Consider the following 12,332-nt stretch of genomic DNA (forward strand, 5'->3'; position numbering starts at 1 on the left):
CCCGGGGCACATGTACGCTCACGCCTTCATTCAGTCCACAAGGATTTACCAGGTGCCCAGTGTATGCCAGGCACTATGCCAATTGCTGAGGATACCAAACTCAGCCTGCTGAGGTCCCCACACCAAGAAGCTGACACTCGGGGAGGGGGTGTGGGGGAGGCCTTCTGGCTGTGTGAGGGATCCGGATGCCAGCTCACGTCAAGTGCCCCGGCAGGGAGGGCTCGGGCAGTGGAGGAAAGCTGATGCGCAGGTGACACTTTCAGTTCGATGAGAAGGGAGAAGTCAGTCAAGTGAAGATCCGAGGAAAAGCATTCCAGGCAGTGGGAACAGCAGGTGCAAAGGCCTGAGGCAGGAGTAAGCTGGGTGTATTTGAAGAATGGAAGGAAAGGGAGAAGGAATGGCCCAGGGTGAGTGAGAGGGGAGTCTGACAGGTGACATGCTTGAAGCAGAGAGAGGGGCTTAATGGCAAGAGACCCTCTTCGGGGCTTCTGGAGGACAAAGCCCACCCAGGGGGCAGGTGGGAGTCGGTTTCCTTAGGGCCCTGGACCAGCATTTCCCAAGAATCCCATGAGATCACACAGGGAAAAGCTCCCATCTGCTCCAGCTCACTGATGGGGGGGCCGCGTTGGGGATGCTCTACCCTGAGGCTGGGACCACTGTGAGGGCCAGGGTGGACGTGCCTCCCCGCAGGTAGGGGGCTGTGGGGCTCCCTCCCGACAGCCCCCTGTGCCCTGAGGCAGTGGCTGGCATGGCACTCTCAGGGAGGCGGCGGGGCAGGGTGTTTTCACAAGGCTGCAGAACCTCCTCGGCAGACCAGAAGAACCACTTGGGGATGCAGATTCCTGGGGCTCTCAGCCAGGCAGACTTTCCAGAAGAACTGGAACCTTCATTTATTTTTTATTTATTTATTTATTTTTTTGGGGGGTCTTTTCTAGGGCCACATCCACAGCATATGGAGGTTCCCAGGCTAGGGGTCTAATCAGAGCTACAGCTGCTGGCCTACACCACAGCCACAGCAACATCAGATCCAAGACGCATCTGTGCCCTACACCACAGCTCACGGCAACGCTGGATCCTTAACCCACTGAGCGAGGCCAGGGATCAAACCCGCACCCTCATGGTTCCTAGTTGGATTTGTTAACCATTGAGCCACAACGGGAACTCTGGAACCTGAATTTTTAATGTGTTTCCCTCCTGACTCAGGCACAGCCAGGGCTGCTACAGCTGACCGTCAACAGGCTGACAGCCCAGGACTCCCTGGGGACATCTCAGAGGCTGAGATCCCCACCTTGGCCACAGAGCGGGCGTGAGCGCCCTTAAGGAATAACTAGGAAGCTGGCGTGTGAGTGGGTAGAAAGGTGTGATCCAGCTCCACCTCTGGGCACAGACAGAATGTTCTGGAGCTCAGGAAAAGCCTTGGCCAGCCCACCCCACTCTCAGGCGCCAGGGCAGTGTAGCCGCTGCCCAGCTCCTCACAGGAGCCGCCAGAAAGCTGGGCAGAGGCCCGAGAGCTGGAGGTGAGTGAGGGGGCTTCCTTTTGACTCCAGGCCGTCATGGCCCTTGCTCTCAGGCATCAACAAGAGCAGGGGAAAGCTGTCCAGGTTTACTTTGCCTAAACTTCCCAGGTTTGGGTTCCAACAAGCCCTCCTAGCGAGTCCCCCCACCCCCCAAAAACAACTGGCACTACCTGGAATTCCACTGCGTGCCAGCCCTGAAAAGGGCCCTTTACCCAGACCGTCCTGCTAAGTTTTCCACCACAGCCTGAGGAGGGTGGATTTATATCCTAGGAGTTCCCGTCGTGGCTCAGCAGAAACGAATCTGACTAGGATCCATGAGGATGCAGGTTCGACCCCTGGTCTCGCTCAGTGGGTTAAGGATCCAGCATTGCCGTGAGCTGTGGTGTAGGTCACAGATGCAGCTCGGATCCCGCGTTGCTGTGGCTGTGGTGTAGGCCAGTGGCTACCGCTCCGATTCAACCCCTAGCCTGGGAACCTCCATATGCTGTGGGAGTGGCCCTAAAAAGACAAAAAAAAAAAAAAAAAAAAAGAGAGAGAGAGAGAGATTTACACCTTGACGTGTCCATCAAGGCAGGACAGCCCAGAGCAGCTCAGAGGCCACAGATGAGGTCCAAGGAGCAAGGCCGGGCCTGAAAACCCTGTTCAGGGGTCTCCTTCCTCAGACCGTTTCATTGATACCAGTCCCTGTCCTCCGCCAGGGTCTCCGTCTGACCTTGATCTGAGCAACCTGACTCAGAAAGGGGTGAGCATGTAGGCTGGGGTAGCCTGTCCAGTGAATGAGGGAAGGGCCGGTCGGGTTCCCAGTTCTGACCCTCGCTTGCTGTGTGACTCTCAGGAAGTCTTTTCTCCCTGCACTCTCTGAGCCCGTTTACCCAAGGGTATAGTGACTGGACCAGCAGATTGGTGTTTCTGGACCCAGACTTCCCAGGGGAAGCCCCTGGGAAGCTTTTTAAAAATCACAGTGCTCCAGGGGAGTTCCCATCGTGGCTCAGTCATTGATGAATCTGACCAGGAACCATGAGGTTGCAGGTTCGATCTCTGGCCTTGCTCAGTGGGTTAAGGATCCGGCGTTGCCGTGAGCTGTGGTGTAGGCTGCAGATGTGGCTCGGATCCCACGTTGCTGTGGCTCTGGCGTAGGCTGGCAGCTACAGCTCCGATTAGACCCCTAGCCTGGGAACCTCCACATGCCATGGATGCAGCCCTAGAAAAGGCAAAAAGACATGGAAAAAAAAAAAAAAAATCGCAGTGCTCCAGGCCTCCTCCCACACCAATGCAGTCAGATCCCTCTGCAGAGGAAGGAGGGGAGACCCAGTGTTTGTAAAAACATTCAGGTGCATCCAGGGGGCTGCTAAAGTCTGGCCAGCTCGGGATTCTCAGCTCTGAACTGGGAGGAGGTGGGAGGGGCAGCAGGAAGGCCCTGGAGCCCTGGGCTGGGTGCAGAGGGCAGAAATGCAGCAGGCGGGCTGGGCCCTGAGACTTTGCCCCGGCGCAGTGCCCGCTGGGTGTGGGCCACAGCCCAGGAAATGGGGAGCCTGGAGCAAGCCCAGACAAGGAGGATGTGTCCTATGTGGAAAGGGCGTGGGGCGTGGGGGGAGTGGGCACCCAGCGGAGGCAGGAAACTCAAACCTTAGGCCCAGCATGGGGCACACTCAGCATCCCACCCCACCCCCAGCAGGAGTCAGGACTTTTAGCCCTAGACCGCCTCGGATGTGGCTGCAGGGTGGATCATCCTTGCTTCCCTTTGTGTCTGAGGGGAGGCCTAGCCCCCGGGGCATGGTAACAGGTGTGGCCCTTCCATCACCCATCTTAGCCTGGTTCCGTTTCATTCAAATCGAGCAGCTGTCCTGGGCCTGAGTCCAAACCTGCTGGCCTGGGGCAGCTGCTGGGAGAGGAAGTGAGCCAAGGACAACCTCGCCGAGGGGCGTGGCATCGCTGTGCTCTGCTCCGCCTCCCTCCCACCTCAGGATGCCACCAGAGGCTGGCACAGCAAGCCTGGCAGGCTTCCTGGAGGAGACAGTGAGTAGACTAGAGGGGCCTCTTAGCATCCTGGCAGGAGAGCCTTGGGCTTCTTCCCTCCAGCTTCAAGAAGGAGACACGAGGCTTCCATGTGGCGCCTCCCGCAGCTGTGTGAGGCATTTAGGAGCAAAGTTCTGGGGGTTCGAGTCCACACTCAGAGGCTGTGTGAACTTGAGTGAGGGGTGTCTCTGAGCCTCACTTCTTCATTTGTTAAAGCGGGAAGCTCCTGCTGCTGTGAGATTAAGAGACATTTATCTGTGCCAAGGGCCTGGCCTCGGGCCCAGTGTGCCCAGTGCATCGTGACCACAAACACTAGATGCTCGGTCTGGTGCACTTGCCTGACCCACCTGCCCGGGGGCAGGCACACAGTAGGTGCTTCTCAGACACCAGCCAATCTACTGTCCTGGTCCTTTCCTCCGTCTCTCTGAACTGCGAAGGGGAAGGACCATTGTCCACATTTTGCTGAGCAGGCAAATGGGAACGGAGATCTTAGAGGCTTTCTTAAGGTCAGGGCGGAGGGAGGGGGCCGGGATGGAGAACTCGCCTCCCTCAACCCCCAGGCTTCTCCACACAACAGCAGCTTTGTTTGGGGGGGGAGGGAAAAATTCCTTCTGGAAACCCCTGCAGAGAGGCCCACGGGGGAATGGTCAACAGCAGGACCTGGGTAAGGCCCTGAGGTCAGCGGGAAAAGGGACCAGCTGTTGAGGTTCAAGTACTTGTGGGGCAGCCCTGCTTGCTGCCCTGACCCCCTCTTCAGAGGCGGCTGGGGCAGGGGACAGAGGGGTCCTTACGCAGGACAGAGATGAAGCTGCTCCTGTCGGCCAGGATCCACACCCCGAAGCCCAGAATCACCGCGCCCAGGACCTGGAAAGAGAAGGGGGCTGTTACTGGGGGGCCAGAGAGCAGATGGGGTGAGAGGGCCCTGCCCAGCTGCCCCTGAACCCAGGGCTGGGGGACCTAGGGGGAGCCACTTCCATCTCTGCCCAGACCAGGGATGTCTGGATGACCTCAGGCCCCAAGTCCAGCCAACCGCAGCCCGCAGACAGCAGGGTCACAAGTGCGAGTCCCTCCTGCCTGTCGTCTCCCCTACCTTATGTCCATGTGCGCTCAAACTGAGCCTAGCGGCTTTAGGGGTTCAGCCTCCTGCCAGGGTCCCCTCCTATCTAACTCCTGGCCCTTCCCCAACTTGGGGGCTGGGAGCTTCCCAAGCCAGGTTCGGGGTGGAGAAACCCTCCGTGGACTTGATCATCAGCCGCCAATCTGTCCTTCAGATCTTGGCTCCAAGGCCACCTTCCACAAGAGACTTCCTGACCCCCAGGCAGCATGAGGGGACCCTGCTATGTGACAGTTGCTGGGGGACCCTTCGACAGCCTTGCCCACTAGATTTAACTTTCCCACATGTCTCTCTGGCTAGACCGTGAGCTTCCTGAGGGCAGGGCTGGGTTGCATGCAGCCCTGTGTACCTGGGCACTGATGGTACCGGGGGCTGAGGACTCACTCATGAGTGAGTTCGTGAACCAAACTGTGTCAATGCAGTTAGAAGAGTCGACAGATGGGGGATGGCTGGTGTACGCCCAGGCCCAGGGAGTTCCTGCTTCCCTCCCCTCCAGTAGAGCAGGCCTGAAACCTGAGCCCACCTCCCCAGGTGGAAACCAAGCCAAGACCCAGCATCCATCCAGCCAGCTGAGCTGGGGAAGGGCCTGGGAAGGCCTGTGTCAACGCACAAGATTGGCCTTTCCCTGGGGCCTGGCCTGGGCCCACCTGGGGGACAAGCTACCTTCAGGGTCCCAGCACGTCCCCACCCACGTTTACTACCTGCCCTGGGGTCCCTCTTGCCTCAGCCATCATCCGTACCCTCAGGCGCAAGGCCAGAAGTACCAATAAAGCCCTCAGCCTGGGGTGAGCCCCAGCCCCCACCCCCAGGGTCTTTTTCTTTTTTCTTTTTCACTTCTGCACCCATGCCATATAGAAGTTCCCAGGCTAGGGGTCAAATTGGAGCTGCGGCTGCCTGCCTACACCATAGCCACAGCAACACTAGATCCAAGCTGCGTCTGCGACCTACACCACAGTTCACGGCAACACCAGATCTGTAACCCACTAAGTGAGGCCAAGGATCGAACTTGCAACCTCATGAATACTAGTCAGATTCACTTCTGCTGAGCCACGACGGCAACTCCTACATTGGGTTCTTAACCCACTGAGCCACAGCGGGAACAGGGCCTTCATCAACCTTGCTCCACAGTTATTCGAGATCAGAGCTGAGACACCGGGTAAGGTGAATGCGGGGCTTGCCTCAGGTGTATAAACTAAGAGGACACCGAAAAACTCAGTAACTAAGATAAATAAGAGTTTATCGTGATCTTTTTTTAGAAATTAAAATTAATGGGAAAAAATCCATAATGAACACAATATCAGAAAGAAAAAAAAAAAGACAAGCTAGTATGACTAATTTTTCTTTTGGGAAAGGAGCAGGGCCCAGTGTGATACAGTTTGGGGCTATTTTCTTTTCTTTTCTGTTCTTTTCTTTTCATTATTTTAGGGCCACACCTGAGTCATATGGAAGTTCCCAGGCTAGGGGTCACATCGGAGCTACAGCTGCCTACACCACAGCCACAGCAACGCCAGATCCTTAACCCACTGATCGAGGCCAGGGATTGAACCTGTGTCCTCATGGATACTAGTCAGAGTCGTTTCCACTGAGCCACAACGGGAACGCCTCAGGGCTGTTTCTGATCCTGAACTCGCTGTACCCTGGCCCAGGCCCCTTGAAGACAATAGCAGCTGATGGCCAGGAAGGTGAAGGCACAATGACCGCCCCACCTGTCTCCCCAGCAGCTCACGTGTCCCTCCCTCTCTCCTTATCAGATGGGCCTTGTTACTGTCCTCATTTCACAGATGGGAAACTGAGGTCCCTGACCTTGCCCAAGGTCACCCAATTCACCCATCAGGTCAAAGTCAGGTGTGACTATTCATCAGGACAGATGTTGGCGCATCAACTGCAGGGGTACTTGGGGTCCATCCTGGGCCTTCATCTAGAATGCCAGTTCCTAGGGACAGGAAAGCCACTGAGACCCCGGGGAGGAGGAGGAAGGGTCCACCCGCGAGTGGGGGCACCTCAGGCGGCACAGCTTATCGGGAGAAAGGCGGGCTTTACAGGACCTGGCAGTTTGGTTCCTAGACTCCTGGGCCCCTGCCCACCCCTGCCTCCCACCTCACAGCACAGCTGGCACACAGTCTGCCCTGCTACCTCAGAGCCCTGTGGCAGAGCGCCTGTCTGCTCCCCGCACTCATGGAGCAGGGCAGCGGGGAGAACCGCCCTCCCGAATAGAGAATGGGAGGCAGGGCAGAAAATTCCCTCTGGGCAGATTAATCCCAAACAGAGTAAAATCCCAGACTGCTGGCTCAACTCCTCAGCCGGCCTCCAGGAAGCCTGGGAGGGAAGTCCCTGGGCCTGTGGGTTCACTTCTCTGCAGGTCTGGTGATGGTAGCCTGACTGCCAGGTGTGGCTGGATCGGCTGCCAGGTCACGGGACAGCCAGGGACAAGCCCAGGTCAGGGGGCCAGCCAGAATGGGGGGGCACCATGATACCCCCTTTCCCTGTGGACCAGGAATGGAGGGCCACAGGGCGCACCCCCATACCCAACACCCCTCTCCAGACCCACCGGAAGGTTGGGTGGGGCTCAGCCAGGAGCCAGGGGCCCCGTAGCCGGCATCCTGCCCCAGAGCAGCCACGGCACCGCAGCCTCAGGATTTCTCCATCTCTGAGAAGAGCTGATGGGGCAACCTTCTAGGGAGTTTGGGGTCAGGAGGGAGTGCTGCACACGTGTACCACGTGCATGCTTGAACACACACACACACACACACACGCACACACACACGCACACACACACGGCAGCCAGAGCAGAGTTTGGGGTCAGGAGGGAGTGCTGCACACGTGTACCACGTGCATGCTTGAACACACACACACACACACACACACACACACACACACACACACACACACGGCAGCCAGAGCGGATGGTGCCAAACCACAAATTCAGTCACGTAACTGCTTCCCGCTGTGCATGAAACAAAGACCCAAATCCTTCCTGGAAGGCCTATGCGGGGAGCCCTGGAGTGGCTCCCCCTGGCCCACTCCCCTGCGCTGGACTTCCGCTCCTGCCGCCCAGACCCCGCTCTCCCCAGCCGCACGCGGAACTCCACGGAGCCCTTGCTGACCGCCTGACAAGGCCGAGAGCCTTATCATCTGCTCTCCTTCCCAGCACCTCTCACAATGGCAGCTTCATTGTCCAGCTGAATAAGGATTTGATCGAAGCCCATCACCCCCCACACACCCTAGAACATAAGCCCAAAGGGTGCAGAAGTGGCGAATGTCTAGCAGGTGCCCACGATGGGGTCTGAATACGTACGGCTGTCAGATACACATCTGGTGAATGAGTGATGAGCGATGAGTGAATGAAAACACACACACACACACACACACACCCCGTCTCTCATTCTCTCCTTTTCCTCTCACCCTCCTGTAATAAAAGCTCCCCCTCCCCCGCTACACCCCAGCCTGGTCCCCAGCACAGAAAAAGTGAACCTCTGCCTCCTGCCAGCGCCCTGGAGCAGCAGAGATGAGGCCAAGCGAAACCAGCCCGGCCAGGCTCTGGCTCCACAGGGAGGCCTGGGAGCCGAAGGGACAAGCTTGGCCCGAACCATCCAGCCCTCTCCCTTCCTCCACAAAGTCACTGCATGGGGGGAGAGGGGCCGTCTGTACCCCCAACCCCAAGCCCCACCACCTCCCAGGCTGCAGCGCAGACCCAGGGCTAGAACCACAAGGCTCCCACACCCCTCAGCCTGTCCTGGCCGACTGGCCCTTAAAGCTGGGCCTCAGCCTGGGAGCCAAGTGCCTGCCAGAGAAGGCTTGGCTCTCCTGCGTAGGCAGTTGCTTTCCAGAAGCCTGGCCCAGCCAGGAAGGATCTGACCACTCAGCTGGGAAGCCCAGGTACCCAGACCCATGGTTGTCAGTGGGGGACCAGAGCTGCAGTGGGGCCTCAGCACTGTCCTCGAGGAGGGAGGGAGCTGGGGCTGGAGCCAGGGTGGACCAGCAGCAGGGCAGGCAGCACCAGGGCTGTCCACAAGCATGCGTGTGTGTCTTTGTTGTGTGTGTGTGTGTCCTTGGGTATGTATGCCAGGAACACACTTGTAAGTATCTATGTGTTAGGTTAAGGTGATGAGGGGAAACTGAGAATGATTCTTTATTTTCCAAACTTTCTTTTAATCCTACATAACTTATAAGATTTTTTTTCCACAAGGAATGCATGTCCGTTGGAGAAAAATTGGGAAACTGCAGAGGAGCAAAAAGAACGAAACCCAAATACCTAAGAATCCCAACAGTAACATTCGGAGGTACATCGTCTCTCAAAAAGACCCATGTATGGGTATATTTTTTAAAATAAAATTGAATCGTAATAAATATCCTACTACAAAATCTGATCTTTTTGAATAGGATAGGGTGAACCAGCACCATGAGAGGCCACTGTCCCCAGCACCACTTTGAAGGTCTCTCCAGGCCACTCTCCTCCCCGTCTCTCTCTCTCACACACACACTCTCCCTCTCCACCATCCTGGCAACTCCAAGGCAAGAGGAGGCTGTCTGTGCCAGACCAGAGAGGAAACTTGAGGCCCCAGGAAAAGCAGCTCCAGATGTGAACAGAGCTTCCTTCGGGGCGGCCCCGTGGCTCGTGACCTGATGAGGCTGCCAGGGTGGGCCTAGGGGACAGTAACTGTGTCTTCACTCTGGCCCAGAGCCCACATGCCCACCCTCTGGGAGCGCAGGATCCCCACGACCGTGTGGGGCAGCTGAGACCCAGCGCTTAACAGGCAAGTCCCTCAGAGGAGATGGGGCAGGATGGAGCTTCGGGACAGGAGGAGACAGGTTCCAGAAGTTCCCCCAGCCACTCCCCACTGATGAGGGAGCGGAACCCTGGGGGGTGCTCCAGGAGAGGGGAAGGCTGGTCGAGGGATCCAGGGCACCAAGACAGCTAGGAATGCTGGGAAGCTCCCCATCCGCCTGTGTGTCAAACAGTTTGGCCTCTGTACCACCCCCTGCCAGCCACACACAGCCATCCCCAGGAGGCAGTGGGTGACCCGGGTCATACTTACAAAGAAGAGCAAGTTGAAGAGGAAGAGGAAGTATTTGGTGACTTTGATACAGGCGGCCCCCATCCTGCTGGTCCTGGAGCTCCCTGGAGAGAGAAGAGAAGACAGGTGCATCAGTGCAGGGCAGGGCCTGGCCGGGCTGGGGGCGGAGAGGGAACAGCTGGAGCCCAGGCAGCCCAGCTCACCCTCCCAACCACCTCACGAAGCAGGTGCTAATGTCAGGGCCTGTTTGAGGGGACGCTGAGGTCTGCAGAGATTAGATGACTGACCCAAAGCCACACAGTGGGGTGCGAGTGGGTTAGCAGTTAGGGTCTGGATCAGGCACTCCACCTGGGGGGAAATTATGCAGGAGACCCCCAGGTTCCCTGAGGCCAGACAAGCCAGGAATGACAGCAGCCAGCCCTCATGCCCTGAGTGAGACAGTGCAGGCAGCTGGGGCCAAGACAGCTGGCCTGAGACAGCTGCACGGGCAGAGCTGGGCTTGGTGAGGTGGGGGTGGGGGAGTGGGTACCAGGCCCAGTTCCCACTGTCCTATGGAGGGGGGGTGATGCTGCAGGGGCGGGGTGGGGGGAAGCAGACCACAGAGCAGAAGAATAGAAGACCCTGGATGTGAGCCTCACCCCTTTTTCCTCCTACAAGGACGAAAGGCCATCCTAAGCCTTGGGATTCTCCCCATCCAGACGAAGGTCCCCCCACCCTTGTCCTATCACCTTTGCCAAGTGGGACCTCAGCTTCCACTTTCTACACCTCCAGTGACCGGGGTAGGGGAGATAAGGGGGCAATTTGGGCACAGCCTGAAGCAAAAGCATCCAAAGAAGGAAAAGACTGCCTGCGTGGTAGTGAGCACCCCATCACATGAGGCATGGAAGCAAAGTCTGAATAAAGATTTATGGGGAATCCAAGTGGTCCGTGGGGAGATGACACTGAACACTCTTCCAGGCTATCAGGGTCCAAGATCAGGGTTTGAGAAATGCGGGGACAGCAGAGACTCAGAGCCAGGGAAGTCCAGCCTCGGCCACTCCACCTGGGGCCTCCCCCAGCGCCAGAGCAGGAGCGAACAAGGGCTCTTCCCGTGTCAGGAGACTGAGAGATCTGAGCCCGAGGCCTGGCCCTAGTAAGGCCTGCTGGGGACGGTCCACATGAAGGAAAGCTATTGTTTCTTCTCCCCTCCCACGCAGCGCCTGACAACCACAGGCGCTTCGTAAACTGCGCAGAACAAAACAGCAAGAGAGGAGGCATGTGTTTCGTCCCTACCATGGACCTGTTGAGTTTTCTCCCAGTAAGTGTCAGAGGGGCGGCCCCGGCAGCCCACAGATAAGTTATCATTTCCCCCAGAAGAACCCCACCACTGGCTGGCTCTGTGCAGCCGGCAGCGCGACTGGTACCGCCGCACTTCTTGTGAAACTGGAGAAGTGTGGAAATCATCCTTTGGCGAGTGATGCTGGCCTGCGCTGTTGCACAGCTCTGGAGAGTCCGGGAAGGCAGTTTCTACACCTTCCGGCACCCACATCCTCTGCTCCAGCTGTCTCCAGGGCAGCCTTGCAGGATGGAGGGTGTTCAGAAAGGGAAGAGTTCTTTTTTTTTTTTTTTTTTTTTTTTTTTGTCTTTTGCTATTTCTTGGGCCGCTCCCGCGGCATATGGAGATTCCCAGGCTAGGGGTCAAATCGGAGCTGTAGCTGCCGGCCTACGCCAGAGCCACAGCAACGTGGGATCCGAGCCGAGTCTGCAACCTACACCACACACTTCATGGCAACGCCGGATCGTTAACCCACTGAGCAAGGGCAGGGACCGAACCCGCAACCTCATGGTTCCTAGTCGGATTCGTTAACCACTGCGCCACGAAGAGAACTCCTGGAAAGGGAACAGTTCTTAGACAGGAGTCAACACCTGGCCTCCTGGTGATCGGCACCTACTCGGGGCAGCCACTGGCATCTGTCATCCCTTTAAGCCTCAGGACCTGCGCAGACGGTGAGGAGGGCTTCCAGTGCCCTAAGCAGGGCAGGGCAGGCTCAGAGAGGTCAGGAGATTTGCCCGAGTCACACAGCTCTTTAGGCAGTGGCAGTTCCAGCGCTCCAGCTCTTTCCCCTGGAAGGGCTGCCTTCTACGGAGGGGTCTCTGGAGATGGCTGGGATTCCCTTGTCCAAGTAGGTGGTGCCTACTCAGGTCACTGCTTGAAGGAGCTCTGGTTTGCGGGCAAAGAGTAGGCAGAGGCTGCTGGGCTAGTATTTCCCCAGACTCCAGACCGCGGTGGTCTCTGGCCACTCACTTGTCACTGTACTAGGCGTTGGGCAAAGAATGCCCTTCGGCATCCTCTGAGCAACCTAAAGCCCAGAGGGGTGAAGGACCTCGACCAAGGTCATCGGTTCATGGATCAGCAAGGACAGAACCCAGGCCGCCTGGCCCCTTAAGCCACCTCTTCCTTCCTCTCCTAGAGGCAGTCGGGTGGGTGCAGGAGCCAGGCAGCCCCCTGACTGGCAGGCGGGTTGGCCAATCAGGGAAGCCCCTGAGGGAGGAGCCGGGGCTGAGAATCACCGCCCGGGATGGGAGACTCCTGGGCCTACTGGCCGAGATCCAGGACATGAAGTGCTTGTGGCCTGCACGTGCTCTCATTTCCCTCTCAGAGAAACGGGGAGCCGGAGATCAGCACGCTCT

General features: G+C 57.7%; 1 protein-coding gene across 3 annotated transcripts in view; it reads right to left on the minus strand.

Annotated features, from left to right (window-relative positions):
* Positions 1-12,332, minus strand: part of CD82 (CD82 molecule) — a 51,997-nt gene that overhangs the window by 15,562 nt on the left and 24,103 nt on the right. For 2 of the 3 annotated variants that reach the window (NM_001145218.2, XM_085008261.1), the window contains 2 exons: positions 9,684-9,766; positions 4,325-4,397 (listed from right to left, as the gene is read on the minus strand). In NM_001145218.2, coding sequence (NP_001138690.1) covers positions 4,325-4,397; positions 9,684-9,746 — 136 coding nt within the window. In that variant the 5' untranslated portion in view covers positions 9,747-9,766. Of the gene's footprint in view, positions 1-2,717; positions 4,398-9,683; positions 9,767-12,332 lie in introns of all 3 variants that reach the window. The other variant, XM_085008269.1, reaches the window with a different exon arrangement.

This window comes from Sus scrofa, chromosome 2 (assembly GCF_054392235.1).
Source record: "Sus scrofa isolate SSC_HxYL_T2T_F1_AM1 chromosome 2, Sscrofa_HxYL_maternal_Yorkshire_Landrace_v2.0, whole genome shotgun sequence".
Lineage (NCBI taxonomy): Eukaryota > Metazoa > Chordata > Mammalia > Artiodactyla > Suidae > Sus > Sus scrofa.